The sequence below is a fragment of the Microtus oregoni genome, unplaced genomic scaffold, assembly GCF_018167655.1.
Source record: "Microtus oregoni isolate MIOR12 unplaced genomic scaffold, Mior012 000016F_ref0000370, whole genome shotgun sequence".
In the NCBI taxonomy this organism is placed as follows: domain Eukaryota; kingdom Metazoa; phylum Chordata; class Mammalia; order Rodentia; family Cricetidae; genus Microtus; species Microtus oregoni.
In genome coordinates, this window is record NW_024543075.1 from 12,966,341 (window position 1) to 12,992,989 (window position 26,649).

At 44.8% G+C, this 26,649-nt stretch overlaps 1 protein-coding gene across 2 annotated transcripts in view; it reads left to right on the forward strand.

The window, feature by feature from the left end:
* Cpxm2 (carboxypeptidase X, M14 family member 2) overlaps positions 1 to 9,832 on the forward strand; it is a 116,456-nt gene extending 106,624 nt beyond the window's left edge. For both annotated transcript variants that reach the window (XM_041666558.1, XM_041666559.1), the window contains 3 exons: positions 3,033 to 3,172; positions 4,687 to 4,786; positions 8,536 to 9,832. In XM_041666558.1, the coding sequence (XP_041522492.1) occupies positions 3,033 to 3,172; positions 4,687 to 4,786; positions 8,536 to 8,789 (494 nt within the window). In that variant the 3' untranslated portion in view covers positions 8,790 to 9,832. The remainder of the gene's footprint in view (positions 1 to 3,032; positions 3,173 to 4,686; positions 4,787 to 8,535) is intronic.
* The last annotated feature ends 16,817 nt before the right edge of the window (positions 9,833 to 26,649 follow it).

Here is a 26,649-nt window from a genome sequence, read left to right on the forward strand (position 1 = left end):
TTTTTTTAAAAAAAAAGTTCAGGTTTAGCCCTAAAGACGTACCTACAAGAATCTCTGAGTAAAAGCTATTATTTTGTTTTTTTTTTTCTGCTGTGACTAAGTTGCGAACAGACAGAATTGAGTGTGACAGCATCCCATTAATAGTGACATCATGAAAGCAGGCTGCTGCAAGCTAGTGTAGGCAGCATCAGACGTTCCACTCACCCAATTCTGCTTGCCCTTATTTTGGGGACTTTGTAGCAAAGCCACATGCTCGCTTGATTCTTTTCCATCATCCTTCTGTGATGGACTCGGAAGATTCCATTCTTTGTAGATTAAAGAAATCTGATCTCTGATTTCCTCCCCCTCCCCCTCAGTCTCTCCATTGTTTTTTCACACTCATTACCCTGCACTGCAGACTTCAATGAGTGTGCAGAGGGTGGGGGTGGGGCAGTTACAAGTGAGGCTATTTCCGTTTCAAAGTGTCTAGCATGGGCAGCCTGTGCTTTTGAACTCCACTTGCTCTTCTTGGCTGCAGACTTGCACTGTCAGTCCCCAGATGGGCGGGTGCTGTGGGCAGTAGGAATGACTTCAGTCACAGAAAGGTTTGGAAAGGATGCCTCTTGCCAGGGCTGAAGGTTTGGAAGAACTCTCAGGCAGTGTGGAAGATCCTGCTCCACAGGTGCTCTGGAAAGGTGGGAAAGACACATCTTTCACTGTCGAAGCCCTTCTGTGTGGAACACTCTGAGCAAGGCCTCGCTTGGAGAGCAGGGTGTCAATGACAGAGATGGATGGGCCCAAGCCGCTCCAGGCTGAAATTTCTTATCAGTTTGCCAGCATGTCTTCGGCTTCCAGCATGTCTTAGGCTTCTAATACTTCAAAGATTCTTGAACAAAGAAAAAAGAAAGAAAATAGATCCACTCCACAGTTTTGATGATCACAATTATTTTAGTACTCATGGAGCCTAAGAATGTGAGGCTAACGACACCTTTATGTTTAAAGGAAGCCAATCCCTCCTAAGAGTCAAGACCTGCACTAGGTGGCTCTGCTCCCAGATGTCCTCAGTAATTCCTGGCGGTGGGTTGATAGAAGAGTTGATGTAGAGTTGGCCTGTCCTCGTAAAGGGCTCCCTGCATACAGTCCCATCGTGTCCCTGAATACAGTCCCACCATGTCCCTGAATACAGTCCCACCATGTCCCTGAATACAGTCCCATTGTGTCCCTAAATACAACCCCATTGTGTCCCTGAATACAGCCCCATCGTGTTCCTGAACACAGCCCCATCGTGTCCCTGAATACAGTCCCACAGTGTCCCTGAATACTGTCCCACCATGTCCCTGAATACAGTCCCACCGTGTCCCTGAATACAGTCCCACCGTGTCCCTGAATACAATCCCATAATATCCCTGAATACAGCCTTATCGTGTCCTTTAATACAGTCCCACCATGTCCCTGAATACAGTCCCATCATGTCCCTTTAGTCCCTGGTTTACTCAAGGTCACAGTTGCTGAAATTGAAGTGTCTGGAGTCTGGAAACAAGTAGAGAGAGCTCAGCTGCTAAAGGTTAAGTACTGTTGCCAGGGTGGCACAGTGGGTTAATACCCCAAAGTCTGACTTTAAAGAAAAGACCCTTCATAGAGGGCAGGAAGGGAGAAAGACTGTATGAGGGCTGAGCTGGGGAACCACATGGAGAACACGTTCCTCAGTCCACACAGAGCCTGTTTACCCAGCTTCCACCTTCTAGAACTGACCCTCAGAGAACAGAGAGGGCCCCTTAGAGGATCTCCCTGCGCCCGGAAAAGGTGCTTTCCCTACTGATATCGAGCATAGCTTGGTAGACACTTCCTGTTCAGAGGTGGAGATGTCGAGAAGGGAGAAGGAGGGAGAAGCTCAGTCGTGGAGAACAGGCTCAGTGCTGAGCATGGATAATGTCTTAGGTCCAATCCGCAGATCCCACTCACCCCAAGAGTTGGGCTACTTTATGCCTTGGGACCCTCATGATAATAATGTATTCATTCACAAATACTGGATAGTGTAGTGACTTGAGAAAGATCCCCCAAACAGCATGTCTCTTTTGTAATTGCTTTGCCCAAGTAACGGTTACTTTACTGGGAAGGCAGTCTTAGAAGATGCAGTTTAAGGGCCTGGAGATGTTCCTTCTCTGTTACTGGATGTGCCCTGCGTCAGTGAGTAGTGTCCTTAAATGGACCCAAAGAGGAAAAAGCAATTACAGAAGACTAGAGTCAAGATATTGACATAAGAAATGCCTGGGCCAGCAAAAGTCATGCAGACAGGGAGGGGGCTCCCACAAGACTCTGCAGGGAACACACATACCTGAGGACTTCCGGCCTCTCAGCCCATAGGAATGAGTGTCTTATTTAAGCCAGGATGTGGTCATGTGTAACAGTAGCCCCAGAAAGCTCATATGGGGATAGTCATACTCCAGAACGGCAGCTTCCCATCTGCACGTCAGAATGCGGGTCTGCTGCTTTGGGGCTCACTGGGTAGGTGGGATAGCCAGGCAGTTACCAAGTAGCCACAGTATTGGAGACAAGCGCAGTGGCTCCAACCTAGGCCATGGCCCTTTGTAGACACAGGAATCCTGTATCCACGTTTTGCTGATAGCAGCCTCACTTGTCTTATTTGTGAGACTGAGCTATGGCCGAGCTTGTGGGGAGGATGCAGTGACCTGTAGGACACAGCTTATGGAGAGGCACGGGAGAGGTGCAGGAAGGCAGATACACAGAAAAGACCGTGCAGACAGCATGAGCTGTGACTCGGATAGCTGTCTTAATGAACTGAAATAGGGAACTATTCAAGCTCTCGTCTGAGACCCGTATAGCTGCCAAATACAGAGAATTAAACACTTAGTCCATGGTGGTAATTAATGGTGGCTTTTCAGGCACATTTGGCTTTCTGTGTTTATCCATAGCAGATTTTTATGGCCTCCCTGTTCATTTGAAGACCTCTAAATGTTCTTGAACGTTCTTGCCACCCCGCCCCCATGCAATTCGAAGCCTAAGTTAGTTCGAATGTCTGGTTGACTTGGCAGGTCTGAATGATTTCAGCTACCTCCACACAAACTGCTTTGAGCTGTCCATCTATGTGGGCTGTGATAAATACCCTCACGAGAGTGAGCTGCCGGAGGAGTGGGAGAATAACCGGGAGTCTCTGATTGTGTTCATGGAACAGGTATGCTGGGCGCATGACTGGGAGGAGGAGGAGCTAGCTAAGAAACAGGATGTGGCTGTGAGAATCATAGTCGTGGGAAGGTCGGATGGTGCTTGCTGCCAATGCGGCTGTACCCCTGCACAGATGACTGTGGCTAGCACTGGGCACCAGCTTTCTGGTGCTGTGACTGCATCCCTGCACAGATGACTGTGGCTGACACTAAGCACCAGCTTCCTGGTGCTGTGACTGCACCCCTGCACAGATGACTGTGGTTGGCACAGGCACCGGCTTTCTGGTGCTTTGACTGCACCTCTGCACAGATGATTGTGGCTGGCATCTGGATCTTACAGCTGAGTCTGCCCTCCAAGGGTCCTAGGAGGATTCCTGGCACAGAGGGTAGAAACCAGTTTCTTCATCTCAGGAAGCTGTGAGTCCACCTTCTGCTTCAGCCTTGGAACCTCATGAGAAAGGCTAGTTTTCCTTTGTGAAAGGAAAAGAGGGAAGGCCTTGATTGTGAAAACACAGTTTTAAAGTTGTGGTCTGAGTTATTCAAAGTTGCCCCTGTCAATAATATGCCCAGACTCTCATTGGAAAGTTGCTGAGCCGTCGTGGATTGTTGCATTATCCTACAGACAGGGAGACTGAGGCACAGGTTCTGGCTAGTGTGTGTTGTACGACATGGTCAGTAGATGGGCTCTAGACAAAGCAGTCCTTTTCTTCTTTTCTTTTTGGATTGTCAAGACAGGGTTTCTTTGTTTAACAGCCTAGAACTCACTCTGCAGACCAGGCTGGTCTTGAATTCACAGAGATCCACCTGCCTCTTGCCTCCTGAGTGCTGGGATTAAAAGCATATGCCATGACTTCCCAGCTTCCAGAGCAGTCATTTTCTGATGGCCCCTGGTTCCTTTGTCTCTAACTCCTTTGTTGTTAAGTTCATGGAACCTAGGAAAATTCAAAGCAAACATGCCTGATAAAAATTATGTTTCAAGCTAGTGGTACAAGCCTTTGATACCAAAACTTGGGAGGCAGAAGTAGGAGGTTGTCTTGAGTTCAAGGCCAGTCGAGTCTCTACAGAGAATTCCAGGCCAGCTGTGGCTACATGATGAGATTTTGTCTAAAAATAAAATAAATTAATTAAAAGAAAAATCAAATTCTAGTTTCCAGAGATTTTTTGCTTTGATTTTTCAGTGCTTTAGGGCTGGAACCAGGACCTCATGCACGCTGGGCGTGCATTGTACATCTGTAGTATCTGTAGTACTACATCCCTAGCCCTAGTGGGGATATTTTAATAAAACTCTCAGACCTTCATATGTTTTCATCTCTGGGGGATTTTGATTCCAATGAGAAACTTTCTGGCTCATGGGCCACAAAACATTCTGAAAAGTTCATGCAGAGCCAAGTGCATACTGAACCAGATGTGGCCCTTGGAATGTTCTTGGTGAGGGCTGGACTGATGTTACCTGCACTGCCTACTTCCTTGTGCTGCTGCTGTCTAGAGCTGGCTGGTGATGCACTGTGTCTCACATTTGCCATAGGTTCATCGGGGCATCAAAGGCATTGTGAGAGATTTGCATGGAAAAGGGATCCCAAATGCCATCATCTCCGTCGAAGGGGTTAACCATGACATCCGGACAGGTATCTATGAATGCGCATAAATTGCTTCAGTAAGCAATACCTGCTCCTTGCAGTGTGTTGCTTGGGCTTCTCTCATGATTGGCATTTCAGAAACTTTTTCACCAGAGTGCCAGTGGCATAGTTGGTTAGCATAGGGCACTCATGTAGAAACTTCTTATTTAGGATTGAATCAGCATCTTCTAAAAGCTCCCCAAGAGATCCCTGCAAATGGGGCTTTTCAGCCTGGCTTTTTGGCTTCTTCTTGCCCCTTTCCTGGGATAGTCTGGAGCAATGATCTAAACTCCAATTGCAATGGAAGCTTCTGAGTAGTTAGGGACTGGTGTGGGGTATCATTGTTCTTTCCCCTTAGTCACCAAAGTGCTTCTCTCTGTGGGATTTCTGCCATTTGCCCTAGATATTACAGCCATTGTCCATAAGGTTTTATTAGTATTGCATGGAAATTTGTACCCAGTAGCTCCTCATGAACACCCATATATACATTCATTCATCCATCCATCCGTCCATACATACATACATCTGCCAATCCATCCATCCATCCATCCATCCATCCATCCATCCATCTGCCCATCCATCCATCCATCCATCCATCCGTCCGTTCAATTCAATGGACATGGACCAAGTCCCCATAATTTTCTAGAGATCAAGCAGGATTAGTGATCCTTATGAATGAAAGAGGGGGCCATTTGTTCTAGTTCTATGTGGGCTCTGGGTTTTAAATATTGCTTAAAAGCTCCTTTCAGAGAGTACTTCTTAAAGGAGCCCTGACCATTCCTTACACTATTTAGTGCCTGGTGGGCAATGTAGGAAAACACAGGAGCTTTACACAGTAGGAGGTAAAAAGGCCCTGGGGCACTGTAATCCTAGATGAGAATGCTTTGCTTAATGAGCTCTGAATTTCAAGCCCCTGTAATCAGGCAGACAGTTTGGACAAGCTAATGGGAAATGCATCTCAACCCCTCACTTCCTCCTATAAATAAATTCCCAGTGTTTGCTCTGGGCAGATGCCTTCCATATTCCACGTACGGCTCTTTACGGGCCTCCTTCCTTTCATGCTCTCCAGAAGTGCTGAATCTGCCTTGATTTTTGTCTGAGGCTTATATGATCTGACAACTTTCATTTCAGGAGAAGTTGGCATAATGTAAACAGAGGCATTAAGCCGAATCCCACAGGCAGGGAGTTAGAAAGAGTTTTCAGAGAGCACATTTGGGTTAGGATTGCACGTGCTTTCATTATTTAGAAGATATCAATTTGAGTGGCTAATGAATGAACACTTATTAGGCTTGGGGTGCCCCCTTTCACCCCATAAGTGACAAGCAGCTTTCACAGTTTTAACCATGCATGGTGGCTACATGAAGTGTTTACTCCAGAACACGAGGTCAGTTGTGTGATGGGACAGTACTCAGGCCATGGTTCCCTCTATGTCCTCCAATGCATGGTTGGAGGATAAGTATCATTGGGGAAGAAGTAGAAATAACAAGAGCCTTGGGTATAAAGTAGGAAAACATTGTCCATGAGCTTCTGAGAGATCTGCCAGGCAGAGGGGAAAGCAGGACATCCATGTTTCAGGAGTGGAAACTTCTATATTATAGAATGAATATCTCCTTTTCTGACTCTGTGATATGAACATGATCACCATCATTTCCTTCTTCCTTTTGGCTTGGCTCATTGGGCACTGAGCGTTTGCCAAGAACTACAGCCACGGTGGCAAAGATGTCCCTGTCCACTGAGTATGCTTTCTGGTGGAGGAGACCTGCAATTGATGGTTAGGGAGAAAAAAAAAATATTACAGATGGTAACCAGTGCCAAGTAAGAAATGCAGCAGGTAGAAACAGAGACAGGCAAGGAAGGCACGGAACGCCAGAGGAGAGAACAGGATCACAAAGCGTCTGTTCAGAGTCAGGAAAAGGAGCAGAGATGATCCAGTGGATAAAACACTTGCCACACAAGGATTTGGACCAGAGTTCGCATCCCAACATCCGTGTAAATGCTGAGACTCAGTTTAACTTCGTCTCCTATAATCCTAACGCTCAGGAATAAGAGACAGGGAATCACTGGGGTAAGCTGGATAGCTACTATAGCCAAACTGGTGAGTTCTAGCTGCAGCAAGAGACCCTAACTCAGTAAACAAAGTGACGAGCAATCAAGGAAGACACTAGACTCAACCCCTGGCCTCTGCATGTACACACATACATGCATGAGCCCCTTCACATACACATGCATGTCAACACACACATACAGAGAAAGAGCTCCCCAAAGGGTATCAGTTATTGCCTTGTGCCTTCCTTTAGTGGGAATGCAGGTTTTCCATCAAACAAGACACTCCACATGGGGTTGGGGTATAGCTCAGTGGTAGAGCTTGTCTGGCATGCAGAGGTCTGGGTTCACTACATACATAGATAGGGAGATATGTAGACAGATGTTTCAGCGAGCTCTCCCAGGAGTAGTGTCGGCCAGTCAGCCTGGCATGTAATTCTCCTTTTAAGGATCTCAGCATCCTTGAGTTTCTTGAGCCATGTTGAGCAAAGTATGTCCTCCACATGTCCTCTGCCCTCCCAACTTTCCTTCTAAAATACAGTGTCTTTGAGAGTAGGAGTGGCCCTCTGCTCCTGTCATAGCCACTGTGTGAAGATATGGCATCCTTTAGTGCCTATGTCTTGTCATGTAATCCATCTGTAACTGAATCTCAACATCACTCCTTTGAGTATGGTCGGTGAATAGAGTGGCTGAAAGGAGATGATTGGATACGAAGCCAGCACGGCTTTAATCCCAGCACTTAGCAGGCAGAGGCAGACGGATCTCTATGAGTTCGAGGCCAGCCTGGTCTATAGAGTGAGGGCCAGGACAGGCTCAAAAGCTACACAGAGGAACCTTGTCTCGAAAGACCAAAATAAACATATAAACAAACAAATAAATAAATAAATGAAGGAAGAAAGAAGAAGAGAAGAAGAAGAAGAAGAAGAAGAAGAAGAAGAAGAAGAAGAAGAAGAAGAAGAGAAGCCAGTAGGCATGCCTGCATGAGAAAGTGAACTTAGTTGGTCTCAATGGGGAATTAGTTAAGCCCAGAGTCTGCTATTGCCTGATGTTGTTCTGACCCACAGGAAGCTAAGGAAGGAACCCATGGGTAAGTGACCAGCGGTAGAACTGGTATCAGGGCTCCTCTTCAGCCTACCTGCAGCTTGCTAGTGTTCATGGGCCTTTTACTGCATTGTTGCGTCCCTGCCCTGCCTTGAGTCCCTGTGTAACTGTTCCTGCAGCTCCCAAGTTTCTCTCCATGGCCACAGAATGAGGGTTAGAGCAGTGTGCAGGCACCAGGGCTATCTCCTGGGCAGTCTGTTACTGAACTTTTAAGAATCTCTCCCCTTTTAGAAGTAATTCTTCTGCATTCATAACTATGCAGAGGGAAGCCAGGAAGCTGTGAGTTGCTGACTTTGCAAAATGCTGTTTTGTGGCAAGGACATAATGTCTGTGAGCTCACATTTAGAACAAATGCCCTGTACTATCACATAGGAAAACTGCCAGAGGTCTCATCTCCAGCTCTGCTCCTGAGCTGCAGAAGCCTACACCCCTGCCCTTTCCTGTTGAAAGATTAAGGCAGCGGCCAAGGAGAAAAACACCTTGGCTTCCCGAGTGCTGTAAGCACTTGAGCATGGGAGCTCAGGGCCCTCTCTGCTAGGCTGGTCATGCGCTGAGGCTGGGAATACTTGTGCTCCAAAGGATCTGCTCTGAGGACCCCTGCTTTCTTTTCCCAGCCAGCGACGGGGATTACTGGCGCCTACTGAACCCTGGCGAATACGTGGTCACTGCCAAGGCAGAGGGCTTCGTCTCTTCCTCCAAGAACTGCATGGTTGGCTACGACATGGGGGCCACTCGGTGTGACTTCATACTCACCAAGACGAACCTGGCTAGGATAAGAGAAATCATGGAGACATTTGGGAAGCAGCCTGTCGGCCTACCTGCCAGGCGCCTGAAGCTGCGGGGACGAAAAAGGCGGCAACGTGGGTGACCCTCTCGGATACTTGAGACACACGGCAGACTGTGCAAATGAAATACACTCCATTAGTAACTCTGTAGCAGGCTGTGACTGTTGTTTTGACTGTAATTCAAGAGACACCCCGGAGCATACCGACATGGCTTGGCTGGTTCCAAAGGGGAGGGCCGGCAGCTTAGGGTATTTTCTTCCCTTTGTTCTCATTTATCCCAATACCTTGGACAGAGCAGCGGAGAAAGGCTGGTGGGAGTGAGGAAATTTAGTGAGTCAAGCTGAAAAAGGCACATACCCACTGGCTATACGGGAAGGGAAACCGGGGCTTCCCCCTGTTTGCGTGACATCTGAGTTCACCAGTGCATTTACAAAAGGCACCGTTGACATTGCAGCACCCGGGGAACCCTTTGTCCCAGATGTTATCGTCTGAGATGCTCTCAGGCAGCCTAAGAAAATCCATCCTCTCTGGCCCCAGGGGACAATCCAAGCCGCTATAGCCACACTCTACTTTCAATTGACAATAGAGGCATTTATTACCAAGTGAGCCTGGCTGAGTCCTGAGACAGCTCTGTTGCCCTTTCCAACAAAGCTTGTCTTCCTAAGAGGGGACAGAAGCGGAAAGCATCCAAGAGTGATCGTTGGGCTGCAGACCTTGAGGGGCTTGTTGCATGCAAGTTGGGTTCCCAGAAGCCCTTAAACCCTCTGCTACTCTGTTAGCTCTGAGGTTGGGAGAGCCAGGGGACTGGGCTTGCTAAGGAGGCCAGAGCAGTCAGCCTGGGCATTCTGGGAAGAGCTTGAGGGAGGTCAACCCAGAGTTTCTCTGTCTCCTGGGTGTGAAAGCTCTAAGTTGGCCCCCATCAGGAGGGGAGTTATGGTTAGCATATGGAAGGCCACGTCTTTCCAGTCGACTCTGATGAAGAAAAGAAAGCAAGCTTAGGATTTTCTGGAACACATCAGTTTAGAAGAGGTTTTTGAACGATCATGTGAGGGAACAGTGTGTCTCATCTCTGTTCATCCTGCTGCCTCGTTGACTTGGGGAGAATAAAAAATAAAAAAAAAAAATAAAGCCAATGGTAAGAGCCTCTCATGTGGTTTTTCCATGTGGGTATGCAGCACCCAGTGCCTCTGTAGCCATCTGGTTGCCCAAGGGGAGGCACAGTGTCACTGGCCCCGCACCCTCCCTATTGTGCACGCTCAGTGGACCTACGAAATTGGACTAGCCATGGCCACATGGTGTCTTGTTTTTCAGTTAGCAAATTAAGAGCATGTGACTTCAGAAAATAGAAATCTGTCATTGGGTTTTAACCACTATCTCTTCAAGAGTCTTCACTTCTGGACTAGCGAGATGGCACAGCTAGAATAGGTGCCTGCTGCCGAGCCAAGAGTTCAATCCCAGGGACCACCTGGTGGAAGGAAAGAACTGACTCCTGAAGGCTGTCACATGCATGCCGTGGTATGTGTACCCCCTCCCACGTACACACACACACACACGCACGCACGCACGCACACACACACACACACACACACACACACACACACAGCAGTTCTTGAGTGTTAGTCATGGAGCTGCTGAGGGATCCAGCGGTTCTGCTCCGACCTAGGAGTACCTGACAGAGCTGAAAGCTTGTTGACACAAAACCTATTCATGAATACTTGCAGCAGCATGATTCCAAAAGTGGGGGGGGGGGAACAACTAAATGTTCATCATGGTGAAGAGGAAAACAAAAGGTGATCTAACCGCAGTGGAATATTATGTGCTGATGAAAAATGATGGGCTGACACCTTTTATAGTATGGATGAACCTTGAAAACATCACGCTAAGTGAAAGAAACAGGTCGTAAGAAGCCACATGTTGCCTGAATCTGTTTCTAGGAAGTGTTGCATGGGGACAAGGTAGGTAAGTGGTTGCCTAGGGCTGAGGAACAGGGGAACTGGATTAGATGCAAGCTAAGAAAACCATGGGGTTTGGAGGGAGGTATATGTCCCCAAAATGATTGTGGTGATTAAAAGAAATAAGCTACTGAATTTTTATACTTTAAATAAGTGATTTATACAGATTATATCTCATAAAGGTTTTAAATGAACGGCTGTGGTGCTGATTAATCTCAGTTATTACCTTGATGATATTAAGAATCAACTAAGAGACAAGCCTCAACATAGGTACAGAAGTGTATTTCTAGAAAGGATTAACTGATGAAAAGAGCTCCTTCCAAGCGTGGACCACGTCTTCTGATGGGGGATCCAGCCATAAAGAGATCCAAGGAGAAAGCATCTCCGCCTCCCTCCTTGCCCCTTTTTGCTAGTAGCCTCTAGGGTGGATGCTGTTGTCCCTTGCTGATGTCAGACTCCAGCTTCTCTGGCTTTCCAACATGGACTGAAAATCAACCATTCACCATGAATCCTCCAGGCCCACAAGACCAATCAGAACTAGTGAGGAATCCAGCTTCATGGACTGAGTTGCTAGTGGGTTCTCAGCTTCTCCAGTATGCAGGTAGCTATTGTTGGACCATTTGAGCCCTAGCATGTAAGCCAATCAAGAAATCCTTATTATTATTACTATTTTACAGTTGATGTGCATTCTATCAGTTCAGTTCCTCTAATTAAGTTCCTCTAATTAGAACCTTTCTAATGCAAGGGTCATACCTGGTCATGCATTCCAAGGAAGGCCATGGTACATCACCATTGTAACCATGATTCCTTAGTAAAGTCAAGCACAGTCCTGCTGTGCCTGTGTAAACAACCACACAGAGTCACACCAAGGAGACCCTGAGATTTCGAATAAAAATCAGAGACAAGCACAGTTCACTGTGTAAACTGGTCCTCCATTGGTGCCATGGTGGTCTGGGAGAAGTTGATTGTGGACCGGTCTCAGAGGTCTGCAGGGCCATCACTGGTTTAATGTCAATGTTAAGATGCTATTACCACCTGGAGCATTCGATCTTGTTCTCCAGAAATATCTCCTCATTAGTGTTTAAAATAAAACCTTCCTTTTCAGGGTCCAAGGCGGAGACATAAACAGTTAGAACCTTGTCTGTGTCTTCGGCTCCAACAAAGCAAAATCTTGTTGGGATCTTCTATGAATTTTAAGTTGAAAGGTATCTTTGAAAAAACATTTTAAAATATTTGTTTTAGTTTATGAGTGTTTTGTCTGCATGTTTATATGTGTAGCACATGTGTGTGAAAGGAGGTTAGAAGTGGGCATCACATCCCTGGGAAATGGAGTTACAGGTGGTTGTGAGATAACCTGTTGGTGCTGGGAATTGAACCTGGATCCCCTGCAAGAACAGCAAGTGCTTTAACCATTAAGCAGTCTCTCCAGCCTCCTGGATCTTTTTTTAAACTGAGACATGGCCCTTAGGGAGAACACTACTGTTTGCCCTGAAATACAGAAGGGCATACAGTGCTGTGTTTCTCCATTGGTTGCTTCTGGGTGGTCTCAGCATCAAACATACAGGGTGGCTAATGAACATGCGGTACCCTGCGGGTGGTCCTGATCTGAAGGTCTGTGGAGCCTTTACAGGTGGAGCTCCTGGGGGTGGGCCTTGAACTTTTATAGCCTAGATCTGCTTCTCATCCTCTCTCTGTTTTCTGACTACAGAGGCATACATACACACACCATACATATACACAGACCACACCTCACACACACCCTTTTCTGAAATGTTGGGATTTGAACCCAGAGACTCTTGCATGCTGGGCAAGCGCTCTATCACTGAGCTCTATCCCAGTCATTCTTGACTTTATTTGAGATAGGGCCTCATAAGTTGCCCAGTCTAGCCTCCAACTCTTGATCCTGCTGACTCTGACTCCTGAGCTTGTAACTGAGGTTACAAGTGTGAGCCCCTCTGCCAGGCTTTAAGTTATGTTAAGCAAAGTAAACCACTTTTCTTTCTCATAGTGAGCAAATGGCTCATGGTGACTTCATGTGACACATCAACCATTTACCTAAGAACACCAACTTTTTACTTAACCACTTGCTAACGCCATATTCCCTCTCCCTTATAGACCATCTCACAGCAGTGAAAACATACACACTCATTAATAAAACACAAAGCAAATAAAACTGGAATCAAATACCTATGTATTCAAAGCCATATGTGATAGTCAACATCTCATTTTGTACTAAGGAGAGCACTGGGCATGTGTGATGATTAGTGTTTCTACTAGAGAAAATCTAGAATGACCTGGAGATGGGCCTTCTGCCATGTCTGTGAGGGATTAGCTTGATTACGTTTATTGACATGGGAAGATGCATGTTGGCTGTGAATGGGACCATTTGTTCCCTGGGAAGGGATCCCTGGACCATATGAGATGGAGAGTGGGAGGCCAACAATAGCGCACATTCTTGACTCCCACTTCCCGACTGACTGTGGCCGTGATGCCACCAGCTGTTTCAAGCTCCTGCTGCCCTAACTTGCTGGGCTATCCTCTGGGATCAGCCCATTCCCTCTTATGCTTGTTGGAGTAGTTAATCACAAGAACAAGTAACTAAGGAGCAGTCCCAATCATCCATAATGCAATTTAATATCAACCCAAGGATTTAACTCAAAGATCTTGGCAACAATGTTCAACCAAACATACTACAAGTAATACAATATTTTACTGTTGGAATATAGAGTCTCTTGCAATAATGAGTCAATTTACTTAAATGCAAAATTTATGTATTTTTTATAACCGTCAACATTCACTATGAGTAACATTGTCTTATATAATGAGTAAGCCTGACAAGTTTAGAGAAAGCATATATAGTAGAATAAAACGTAGTTCATATTATTTATAGCATTAATTAGAGAAAAATTGACTGTTTTCATTAAATCTGAATGATTAAACTAGTCTCATTTGCCGAAGACTTACCTTAATTATATGCAGTCCTAAAACACTTATAAATGAGCTAACATGCTCAAAAGTTAATACCCCTTTTTTCCATGAAAATTTAATCTCTATAAGTATGTGCCTATATACCAATCAGAATCTAGCTTCTTAAATTTAAGAGTTTTAAAAAGTAATTTCTTAATAACTTCTGACTTTAGGGAAACATTCAGTGAGAATGAGGAGTGTCTGGGGGGAGGAGCCCAGTGGGAGAGCGCTTGCCTACCATGTATGAGCCAGGCTCCTGTGTTCAATCCCCAGCCACAAAAACAAATATGCAATAAAAGGCATGGTGCTCCCTGGTTGCAGGTGCCCAGAGGCATTGCCATGTTCTCACAGATAATAACTTCGAGTTCCAGATGCCAGTCACAAACTGTCACAGGTCCTTACAGAAGATCGGCTACTCTTCCCAGGAGGCATGGAATTTATGTGTTTGTTCAGGTGACAGAGGGACAAATAGAAGAGCATTCAAAGGCAAGGCAAGCTGTGCCTCTCCAGTTCCAAGGGGGACCCCGCCTTTGGAGCTCATCAGCCCATGATCAGAAAGCACTGTTGCCTGAAACATTAAAATTGAGGAGGGGTGACCTCAATAGAGACGGTTTCACCTTCATTGCTTCTGGCCTCACCTGGGTACTGTTTCTAGAACTCCAGTGGGGCTGAGTCAATGTCACCTTCAGTAGGACTTGCTTGGTGTCAATGCTTATTGGCGTCTTTCTTCTCTGATCCAAGGTCTCTGGAATTCACTTCCCAGTGAATTCTTTCCATGCCAATCCTTAGCCCGAGACCTGCTTCCAAGGTTCTACTGCACATGCCCCTAATCTGTTACAAACAGGACTTGGGTGCATTCAAAAAAGTTGTCTCTGTCCTTGCATCCTGGCATGGTGTTCCTAATTCCTTGAAACTTCCGGATGGTAAGAGCTATTCTAGTCTGATGTGGTAGTTCCTGGATGGTGCTGATCGCCACGAGGCAAACTTGTTATAATAGCTTAGGACTCTCACCTCCAGACCATCACCAAGGAAGAGCAAAGGACTTCGGGTTGACTTAATCCACCTTCACACTGAGTATTTGTAACCAAAGAGCTTGCCATATCCTGCACATTCTATGGGGTTTCTCTAAATACTTACTTATAAGGTGATTCAATTTGAATTAAGCATGGGAAGATGAATAATAATAAATATGATAATAGAAAAATTGTAACAGGGCAAATATAATAAAACTTGCTTAAGATGTATGAATTGTTTATGTCTAGAATTTTCCACGTAATATTTATAGACACCAGTTGACCTCAGGGCAGCTCCCAGACATCCAGGGGCTGGAGAAATGGTTCCGTGATGATTAATTTAGAGGGGAACCAAGCCTGAAGGATGGCAGGGCCTGGAGCCTGGAGCCACCAGAAGGCTGTCACATCAGTCCCCACCTGCCTTCCTCTGGATGTTCCAACCATCCTGGCTTAGGGTTCTGGGGGTTTAATGTTAAATGCGGCGCGACATCTAACGTTACATGCTTCAGAATGTCTGTGTCCCAGTGACCATAATGCAAAGGTCAGCATGTCCAACCCCAGACAGAGCACACTAGTCCATTTTCTCATTTTCTCCTCCTTGGGGATTTGAAACCTGAAGCCGCAATGCTGGACTGGGATTGAAACTCCATGCTTTCTGAGGCATTCGTAACTGGGGTTTCTATGTTCCGACTTACATGGAGGCCCTTTGCCCAATCTCATTCTCTGCCGTTTCTGAGCTGACACAGCCCACAGGGCAGTGGTTGTTGCTACACAGTGTGGTGGGAGTGTTCTGTGTTCTGGCATGCTGCCGTTGCTGCAGCATTGGATACTACTATCCTCGCACCTTTGCAAGGCACCCCTCAGCCTACGGAACCCCAATTCTGCATTTATAGAGAATGAAAACTCAGGTTCCAAACATTGTTTATCCTGTCTAGTTGATCAGCACACAAAGAACTTCACAAAATACTTCCTTGAATTTAGGACCAATCAGAGACAGTCTAATATTCTCCAAGGAAGCTCTGCTTGGTTCTCTACACCTTCCCATACCTGGGCACCGGCAGCCTACTCTGAGACCCGGCTGCCCATCCTTTCTTTGTCTTTAGGATCCTCCAGAACAGAAGTGACGGTGGGTGACCCCCTTGCTCAAACAAGCCCTTGCTGGGTAGCTTGCTCTCTGCCTCTGGCGATAGATTTGAGTCCACCCCATGTCTCTCCCTATCCCTGGCTAGCTGTGAACAAGCCTGCAGCCAGGAGGGACCCTCCTGCTTTGGTAAAGGCAGCTCCATTTATTTAAGGCCCACTGGGTAAATGCATTCTTTACATTTACACAGCACTTTGCCCATCATCATTTTATTTGTCTCTCCCCATGATTCCTCCCTTCCTGCCGTGCAGATGAGGAGGAGGTGGTTGGAGATGGTGGTGGCTAATTCACTGCCCTACCAGGAAGGGCTGCACAGGAGGGGTTGTGCTGGCTTTTACCCCGCCCCAATCCCTTTTATCGTGGAGCAGGCAAACCGACTGCCTTAGCTCAGCGCTGGCTCCTGAATATGTTTGCTTAGGGTTCACAGCTCCAGATAACAGCATATGGCTTCTTCTATACAGAGCGTCTTCCCTTCAGTGTCCAGGCTCTCTGCCTTCCTTCCCCTGCAGCGCTGGCTTGGATTTCAGAGACACTGTCTATCTCAGGCTGTATCTGCTGAGAGCAAACCCTGTGCTGCTGGTGCAATTGGGAACTTGCAGAAGCTAATCAGGATGCTGTTAGTCTTCACTGTTGCAAGGTCTGAGGTGAAGAAATGCCTGAGGCCCATCCTGCTGCTGCCCAGGTCCCTCTGTAGACACTGAAGGAATGAATGACACGGTATGTGAGTCCAGGCCATTTTGGAATAGCTGAGCCAAGGAGGGTTTCTCTGGTTACAAGTCACCTCTTTTCCCCACGTTGATGTCCTGGAATTTTAGAAGTGTTCAATGAGGGCTCCCAGAGTGTGGGATAGACAAGCTCCAACTTAGGTTTCTGATTCATTGCATAAGATAGAAACAGGAACCAATGGTCACCTGGAATTCTGGCCTCTTCTGTACCTCAGCCCTTGGAGGGAGCGAGGGAGCTAGGCAGGTGGAATGGGGGCAGGCCTTCAACGGAAAAAGCCTAACAACTCCTCTTTATGGCTGGGACACGTTAGAGCTAGAGGACTTTGCACAGAAATTGATCCCAACAATAACCATGTGAGGTTCTGGAACCTTCTTCCAGAAAAAGATTTCTTGTGGCCTGAGCTAAGCATGTTACAGAATACTTAAAACATTTGTTTCTTGTCAACAAATTTTTGGCGGGGAAAAATAAAAACTTCGAGTGTCTGCTGTGGTCACACTGATGCCGCTGGGACTCTTGTGTGGGAAAATCCCCTGCCTCCTGGTGGGAAGAGGGTGGAAACAGAAGGTCCGAGAAACTAGCGCTCCGTGAAAGGATTGATACTTGCCAAGTTTTCCAGTTGGGATTTGGGGTGCAATGAGTTCAGTGAACTGTTCCCAAAAGTCAAGTCTCAATGAGAACTGGAGTGCTGGGAGCTTACTTGGGGGTGATGGTCACTGAATCGGAGCTGGGGGACGAAGAACAGTGACAGGGAGAGAGATAAGGTCTCTGACATGAGTATCTGTCAGTCATGGCGCAGGGATGTTTAAGACGACTAGAGGTCAGAGGTTGTCCCGCTGTCGTCCAGGGAAGAACAGAAGGTGGTGAGAGCATTGGACCCCCTGCTTCTTGTGCTCTGTCCCTGGGTGGCCAACTCCCTGCATGCTCTGACACATTTGGATGTGACTTAGTGGACTCAAGGGAAGAGGGGTTCCCAGGAGAGCTGGGTGTGAAACGTGAGCAACACAAAGTACTTGGGGTGAGGCAGACTCTGGCAGCAGAACGTGAAAGTGGAACTGGTATCAGGGGCCCAGAAGACGGAGGCACCATGCCCCATGAGCAACTGGGACATGCTCCACGCAGGTGATGACTGAAGGGCAGATGTTCTGAGTCCCTCATGACAACAACTCTTGGACTATGACGACCCACTAATGTCTCTCTTCTCATCCCCTGAAACAGTAATGGCTGTGAGAAATCTGCATGAAATCTCCCGTATTCAAGAAGCAGGAATTGAATGGACCATTGATCAGGCAGAACCCTGGTTCACTAAGTCATTCACTTAACAAGCTCTTTAGGGAACCCCCACTGCTTACCAAACATCATGCTGGGGGCAGCAGCAAGGGTGGGAACAGGAGAGGACTCTGTCCTTAGGGACATCTTTTGGAATCTCTTCCATCCTTAGTTTCAGCCCCAGTGGGCATGCCACGGGTATGTAAAATAAATTATTTCTAGAATATCAGAGTTTGTGCTGCTTGTCACCACAGAGGTCAATGAGCAGAGATGGGAATCGAATCTTTAGGTTACTCTTTATTTAGGGAGCTAGCTGTCGGAGAAAGCAGCAGGTTACCACCCGATAGGCCTTAGCCCTTATCTATAGCAAGCAATGCTATATTCTATGAGCTAAAAGTGGGTGGGCAAAAAGAGCCAGTTGCTCTGAAGCTCAGCCCCACCCTAAGTCTCAGGATGTCTGGTCTTATCTTGCACTCTTCCCTCCTTTTTTTTTTTTAAATTTATTTATTTATTAAAGATTTCTGTCTCTTCCCCGCCATCACCTCCCATTTCCCTCCACCTCCCCCAATCAAGTTCCCTTCCCTCGTCAGCCCAAAGAGCAATCAGGGTTCCCTGCCCTATGGGAAGTCCAAGGACCACCCACCTCCATCCAGGTCTAGTAAGGTGAGCATCCAAACTGCCTAGGCTCCCATAAAGCCAGTACGCGCAGTAAGATCAAAAACCCATTGCCATTGTTCTTGAGTTCTCAGTAGTCCTCATTGTCCGCTATGTTCAGCAAGTCCAGTTTTATCCCAGGCTTTTTTAGATCCAGGCCAGCTGGCCTTGGTGAGTTTCCCATAGAACATCCCCATTGTCTCAGTGTGTGGGTGCACCCCTCGCGGTCCTGGGTTCCTTGCTCGTGCTCTCTCTCCTTCTGCTCCTGATTTGGACCTTGAGATTTTTGTCCAGTGCTCCAACGTGAGTCTCTGTCTCTGTCTCCTTTCATCGCCTGATGAAGGTTAATAATCAGGAGGATGCCTATATGTTTTTCTTTGGGTTCTACTTCTTATTTAGCTTCTCTAGGATCACGAATTATAGGCTCAATGTCCTTTATTTATGGCTAGAAACCAAATATGAGTGAGTACATCCCATGTTCCTCTTTTTGGGTCTGGCTTACCTCACTCAGGATAGTGTTTTCTATTTCCATCCATTTGCATGCAAAATTCAAGAAGTCCTTGTTTTTTACTGCTGAGTAGTACTCTAATATGTATATATTCCATACTTTCTTCATCCATTCTTCCATTGAAGGGCATCTAGGTTGTTTCCAGGTTCTGGCTATTACAAACAATGCTGCTATGAACATAGTAGAGCATATACTTTTGTTGTATGATAAGGCCTCTCTTGGGTATATTCCCAAGAGTGGTATTGCTGGGTCCAGGGGTAGGTTGATTCCGAATTTCCTGAGAAACCACCACACTGCTTTCCAAAGTGGTAGCACAAGTTTGCATTCCCACCAGCAATGGATGAGTGTACCCCTTTCTCCACAACCTCTCCAGCAAAGGCTATCATTGGTGTTTTTGATTTTAGCCATTCTGACAGGTGTAAGATGGTATCTTAAAGTTGTCTTGATTTGCATTTCCCTGATCGCTAAGGAAGTTGAGCATGACCTTAAGTGTCTTTTGGCCATTTGAACTTCTTCTGTTGAGAGTTCTCTGTTCAGCTCAGTGCCCCATTTTATAATTGTATTGATTAGCCTTTTACGGTCTAGTTTCTTGAGTTCTTTATATATTTTGGAGATCAGACCTTTGTTAGTTGTGGGGTTGGTGAAGATCTTCTCCCAGTCAGTGGGTTGCCTTTCTGTCTTAGTGACAATGTCCTTTGCTTTACAGAAGCTTCTCAGTCTCAGGAGGTTCCATTTATTCAATAAGGCCCTTAATGTTTGTGCTGCTGGGGTTATACGTAGGAAGTGGTCTCCTGTGCCCACATGTTGTAGAGTACTTCCCACTTTCTCTTCTATGAGGTTCAGTGTGTTCAGACTGATATTGAGGTCTTTAATCCACTTGGACTTGAGTTTTGTGCATGGTGATAGATATGGATCTATTTTCATTCTTCCACAGATTGACATCCAGTTTTGCCAGCACAATTTGTTGAAGATGCTCTCTTTTTTCCACTGTATACTTTTAGCTCCTTTATCAAGAATCAGGTGTTCATAGGTTTGTGGGTTAAAGTCCAGGTCTTCTATTCGATTCCATTGGTCGACTTCTCTGTTTTTAATGCCAATACCAAGCTGTTTTCAATACTGTAGCTCTGTAATAGAGTTTGAAGTCAGGGATGGTAATGCCTCCAGATGATCCTTTATTGTATAAGATTGTTTTGGCTATCCTGGGTTTTTTGTTTTTCCAAATAAAGTTGATTATTGTCTTCTCCAGATCTGTGAAGAATTTAATGGGGATTGCATTGAATCTATAGATTTTGGTAGAATTGCCATTTTTACTATGTTGATCCTCCCAATCCAAGAGCAAGGGAGATCCTTCCATTTTCTGGTGTCCTCTTCAATTTCTTTCTTCAAAGACTTAAAGTTCTTGTCAAATAGATCTTTCACTTCCTTGGTCAGAGTTACCCCAAGATATTTTATGCTATTTGTGGCTATTGTGAAAGGTGATGCTTCTCTGATTTCCCTCTCTGTTTCCTTATCCTTAGTGTATAGGACGGCAACTGATTTTTTGGAGTTGATCTTGTATCCTGCCACATTACTAAAGGTGTTTATCAGCTGTAGGAGTTCTTTGGTAGAGTTTTGGGGTCGCTTATGTATACTATCATATCATCTGCAAATAACGAAAGCTTAAGTTCTTCCTTTCCAATACAAATCCCCTTGATCCCCTTATGTTGTCTTATTGTTATTGCTAGAACTTCAAGCACTATATTGAAGAGGTATGGAGAGAGTGGATTTTAGTGGGATGGCTTTGAATTTTTCTCCATTTAATTTAATGTTAGCTGCCGGCTTGCTGTAAATAGCTTTTATTATATTTAGGTATGACCCTTTTATCCCCAATCTCTCCAAGACCTTTATCATAAAGGGGTGTTGAATTTTGTCGAATGCTTTTTCAGCATCTAATGAAATGATCATATGGTTTTTTTCTTTCAGTTTATTTATATGGTGAATTACATTGATAGATTTGCGTATGTTGAACCAGCCCTGCATCTCTGGGATGAAGCCTACTTGATCATAATGGATAATTTTCCTAATGTGTTCTTGGATTCGGTTTGCCAGTATTTTATTGAGAATTTTTGCGTCAATATTCATGAGTGAGATAGGCCTGTAATTCTCTTTCTTGGTTGGTTCTTTGTGTGGTTTTGGTATCAGGGTAACTGTAGCTTCATAAAAGGAATTTGGCAATGACTCCTCTGTTTCTATATTGTGAAATACATTAAGGAGTATAGGTATTAGCTCTTCTTGGAAGTTCTGATAGAATTCTGCATTGAAACCATCTGGTCCTGGGCTTCTTTTGGAAGGGAGATTTTTGATAACAGTTTCTAGTTCTTCGCAACTAACAGGTCTATTTAGATTGTTCACCTGGTCTTGGTTTAGCTTTGGTATATGGTACTTATCTAAAAAATGTCCATTTCTTTTGCATTTTCCAATTTTGTGGCATACAGGCTTTTGTAGTAAGATCTAATGATTCTCTGAATTTCCTCTGTGTCTGTGGTTATGTCCCCCTTTTCATTTCTGATCTTATTTATTTGCATGTTCTCTCTCTGTCGTTTAATTTGTTTGGATAGGGGTTTGTTGATCTTGTTGATTTTCTCCAAGAACCAACTTTTTGTTTCATTGATTCTTTGGACTGTGTTCTGTGTTTCTATTTTGTTGATTTCAGCTCTCAGTTTGATTATTTCCAGTCTTCTACTCCTCCTGGGCACGTCTGCTTCTTTTTTTTCTAAAGCTTTCAGGTGTGCTGTTAAGTCCCCAATGTATGCTTTCTCCATTTTCTTTAAGTGGGCACTTAGTGCTATGAACTTTCCTCTTAGCACTGCTTTCATTGTGTCCCATAGGTTTGAGTATGTTGTCTCTTTATTTTCATTAAATTCAAGGAAGACTTTAATTTCTTTCTTAATTTCTTCCTTGACCCAGGTGTGGTTCAGTAGTTGACTGTTCAGTTTCCATGAGTTTGTCGGCTTTCTGGGGGTAGCATTGTTGTTGCCTTCTAACTTTAATCCATGGTGATCTGATAAGATACAGGTGGATACTGATATTTTTTTGTATCTGTGGAGGTTTCCTTTGTTTCCAAGTATGTGGTCAATTTTTGAGAAGGTTCCATGAGCTGCAGAGAAGAAGGTATATTCTTTCCTATTTAGGTGGAGTGTTCTATAGATGTCTGTTAAGTCCATTTGTTTCATTACCTCCAATAACTCTCTTAATTCTCTATTAGGTTTCTGTCTGATTGACCTGTCCATTGGAGAGAGAGGTGTGTTGAAGTCTCCTACTACTAGTGTGTGTGGTTTGATGTCTGCCTTGAGTTCTAGTAATATTTCTTTTACATAAGTGGGTGCTTTTATATTAGGGGCATAGATATTCAGGATTGAGACGTCATCCTGATGAATTGTTCCTGTTATGAGTATAAAGTGTTCATCTTGATCTCTTCTGATTGATTTTAGTTTGAAGTCAGTTATGTTACAAATTAGTATGGCTACACCTGCTTTTTTCTTAGGACCATTTGCTTGAAAGACCTTTTCCCAACCCTTTACTCTGAGTAGATGCCTGTCTTTGTGGTTGAGATGTGTTTCTTGCAAACAGCAGAATGTTGGATCCTATTTTTGTATCCAATCTCTTACTCTGTGCCTTTTTATAGGTGAATTGAGACCTTTAATATTAAGTGATATTAATGACCAGTGGTTGTTTACTCCAGTTATTCTTATTATTTTTGGTAGTAGATTTTGCGTGTCTCCCTTCTTTGAGTTGTGCTCGTGAAGGGTCGCTAGATGCCTGAGTTATTGTAGGCAGTGTTGGCAATGTTGGGTTCCTTGGGTTGCGATTTTCCTTCTATTACTTTCTGTAGGGCTGGATTTGTGGCTACGTATTGTTTAAATTTGTTCTTATCCTGGAATGTCTTGTTTTCTCCATTGATAGTGAACAATAGCTTGGCAGGGTATAGTAGTTTGGGTTTGCATCCATGGTCTCTTAGCTTCTGCAGTACCTCTCTCCAGGACCTTCTGACTTTCATGGTTTCCATAGAGAAGTCAGGTGTAAGTCTGATCGGTTTACCTTTATAAGTTACTTGGCCTTTTTCCTTTGCAGCTCTTAATATTCTTTCTTTAATCTGTATATTTTGTGTTCTGATTATTATTTGGCAAGGGGATGTTTTTCTTTGATCCAGTCTGTTTGGTGTTCTGTATGCTTCTTGAATATTCAAAGGAATATCTTTCTTTATGTTGGGAAAGTTTTCTTCCATAATTTTGTTAAAAATATTTTCTGGGCCTTTGAGCTGTGACTCTTCTTCTTCTTCTAGTCCTATTACTCTTAGGCTTGGTCTTTTTATTGTGTCCCATATTTCCTGAATGTTTTGTGATGAGAATTTGTTGGCTTTGCTGTTTTCTTTGATCAGTGTGTTCATTTTCTCTATGGTGTCCTCAGAATCTGTGATTCTTTCTTCTATCTCTTGTATTCTATTGATTATGCTTGTTTCTGTAGGCTCTGCTCATTGACCTAGATTTTCCATCTCCAGCTGGTCCTCAGTTTGTGTTTTCTTCCTTGCTTCCATTTCAGTTTTCAATTCTTGAACTCTTTCCATTACCTGTTTGATCGTTTTTTCTTGGTTTCCCAGGGTATCATGTATGTATTTACTCATTTCTTCAAACGTTTTGTTATACTTTTCATCCATTTCTATAAGGACGTCTTTTACATGTTGTTTAAGGGACTCTATTGCTTTCATAAAGTCAATTTTTTCCACTTCTTCTGTGTTAGGATGTTCAAGTTCTTCTGTTGTAAGATCATTGGGTTCTGGTGTTTTCATGTTGTTTTTGAGATTATTGGGTGAATTTTTGCCTTGGTGCCTGCCCATCTCCTCGTATAGATGCTATCTAATCGGTCTTTTAAAACTGGATCAGGTTTCTCTGCTGGCCAGGGGCTCCTCTTACAAAATGCCCTCTGTGAGTTCGAGACCAGCCTGGTCTACAGAGCTAGTTCCAGGACAGGCTCCAAAACCACAGAGAAACTTTGTGTCGAAAAAACCAAAAAAAAAAAAAAACACAAAATGCCCTCGCTCTGTTTCCTGGCTCCTGCCGGGGGCCAAGGTCCCTCTCACCCCTCAGAAGGGTCTTCAGGAACAGGACCAGGCTCCACGTTTGCCAGGGACCTCGCCAACCAGAGGCCTACCTCTTTGATTTAATTGTAGGGGGGCGATCTGCTCTCGGTGTTGCGCGCTGGTCCCTGCCACCTGTATCTGCACCGCGCCCGTCCCCGCCAGTCCCCTCAGCCTGCAGCCTGTGTCTGCTGCAGCGCAGGTCCCCGGCAGTCCGGCCGCCTGCGGCCTGCATCATCTGCCGCTGCCTGCGTCGTCTGCCCTCTTTCCTCCTTCTGTGGATGCCTGGTCTCAGATATTTCTTGCAACACAGAGACTAGTTAGTTTGTGCTGGTACAAGCTTTTATGTTCCAGGGGCATCTGGGCTGGGTTGGGTGGGTGGGTGTTAGCTCAAAACAAATCATTTAACCATGTAGACATACTAAGCTACTAATAACATGTATATGTGGACTTTTATTCTAGAACATGGAGTACAGGGTGCCTGTTTAGTGCCAGACATGTGAGCACCCTTATCCATCCCTTCTCTCTGCAATTATTCTCCACTGTCAGTAGTAACTCCAGCATCTGTGAGGTCTATATCTTATGAAGTACTGAAGTCTGTCTCCATGTACCTGGTTGATTAACGGCATAGTTTTTTTTTTTTATTTTAGCACATCTAGCAACAGCAAGCAGTTAAGACTTGATGTGGACTTGTATGAACTATGCCTGTTTCTAGAACAGATATCACATACAGAACACTGGGAACAAGTGTTAGAAAGCATTGAGGAAGTATCAGGTGGCCTCAGGTAAGAAACACCTTTTTAACCGCTTCGTCTTGGGACAGGTGGAAGGGCTGATCCCAGTGTTGCTGGTTTGGAGACAGGGCTGGTCATGGAGCCCAGTGTACCCTCAAACTCATCATCCTCCTGCTTCAGTCTCCCAAGTGCTGTGATTCAGAACATGTGGCACCATACCAGACACGAGTCTGTCTCAATCCTAACAACTCCCCTGCCCCCAACCCCACTTGCTTTTGAAGTTATTGCTGATTCTATCCTGATTATCCCTGGTCATTGGGATGAGCTATGTCCAGGTTGTCCAGATCTGGTTACATTGGTGGGGAAATAAGTGGAAATGTGTAGGATTTAGTTCCAATCAAGCTCTCTAGGTGTGGTTTTAGGCAAATAAGAGGTGTGCGTATGTCAACAGACAGCAGTGTTTAACAGGGAGGACACAAAACACACTCACCAGGATCACAAAAGGGAAGGACCTAAACCATGGATGACAAAGACCTGGAACAGCCACAGCTAGGACTTCATAGACAGCCTAGCACTTGACCTTTGACCTTTCTATATGCATATACTTGACTTCTTGACTCCATTTCCCAGGCAGTTAAAGTCCTGATAACTTAGGGAAAAAAAGTCAAGTAATTATCTTGATCAAACTTATTTTTAAACCCATTGTTGTAAATGTTATGGAGAGTAAGTTAATATCTTAAGATAACCTCTTTGTTTTAAATAGAGAATTAGCTTCTAGCTTTATATCAGTGTACTGAATTTTGACCTTAGGAATTTAATTAATAACTTTTAATTACATATACCACTGTTAATTTTTGTCTTCCACAAACTTTCTGTGACTTACACAACCCGTAGTATGCTTATGCTCCCTGGTTTTGCCCTCAGTTTTCCTCTTCCAGCTTGGAAAAATCCAGCCCTTAATTGTTACAACAAACCCTTGTTTTATTACATGAACATCTCTCTTTATAAAAAACAATTTCTCCTTCCCCTTAATTTTCCTTATAAAATATATACATTTACTTGTCTCCCCTTTGTTAGTTCCTTTTCAGTTTATTTCTTTTCCTAATATCATGAGACAGGGCAGCAGATAAACAAAACTACTCACTTATTAAGAGAGAGCTGAACCCAAATAACATTCACAACATAATGTAATACATTAAGATCACCTGTCAACATACTAACACACTAGAAAGGTTTTGTCGGATGCGAGGCCCTGGGCAGACTTTATTGCCACTTGGAATTTTTTTAAAAGGCAATTTTACACATTTCTTCTGCATCTCACACAATTCTGAGAGCTACAGAATGCTATAGTCTAGCAAAATCTAGCCAAGGACATGGAAGCTCCGGTGACCTTGGCTAGAAAGCCTTTTAGTGTAGGCAAAGGCACAAAGGAGAGGACAGAGGCCTGGACGTCCTCGGGCACTTAATCCAGAGTTACAGTTTGGGATACAAAAGGCGTCTGCTCCTCTGATGAAACAGAGAGGACAGCAAGCAGGCTCCTTTTCTTTCCCCAGAGGCATGAGTTAGTTAGACCAGAATTGCCGAACATGCCCAAAGATGTTCAAGAAATGAAGGCTATGATATCCACTCTAGAAGCTAGAGCTCTGACAGAAACCAGGCAGAATAGAAAACAGGAAAACACCTTTAATTCTGAAGCCACAAATCAGGAAGGGGAGCCAAGTAGAACAGAAGCCAGACAAGCCTTAGTCTGGCAGCCAAATCAGGAGTTATAGCCAATCAGTTTGTTAGGCGTGAGTGACGGCTGCTTGGGGCTTTCCCAGCCCAAATTCCAGCATCCTCCTGGCCAGGCAACCTTTGAATTCTACAGAC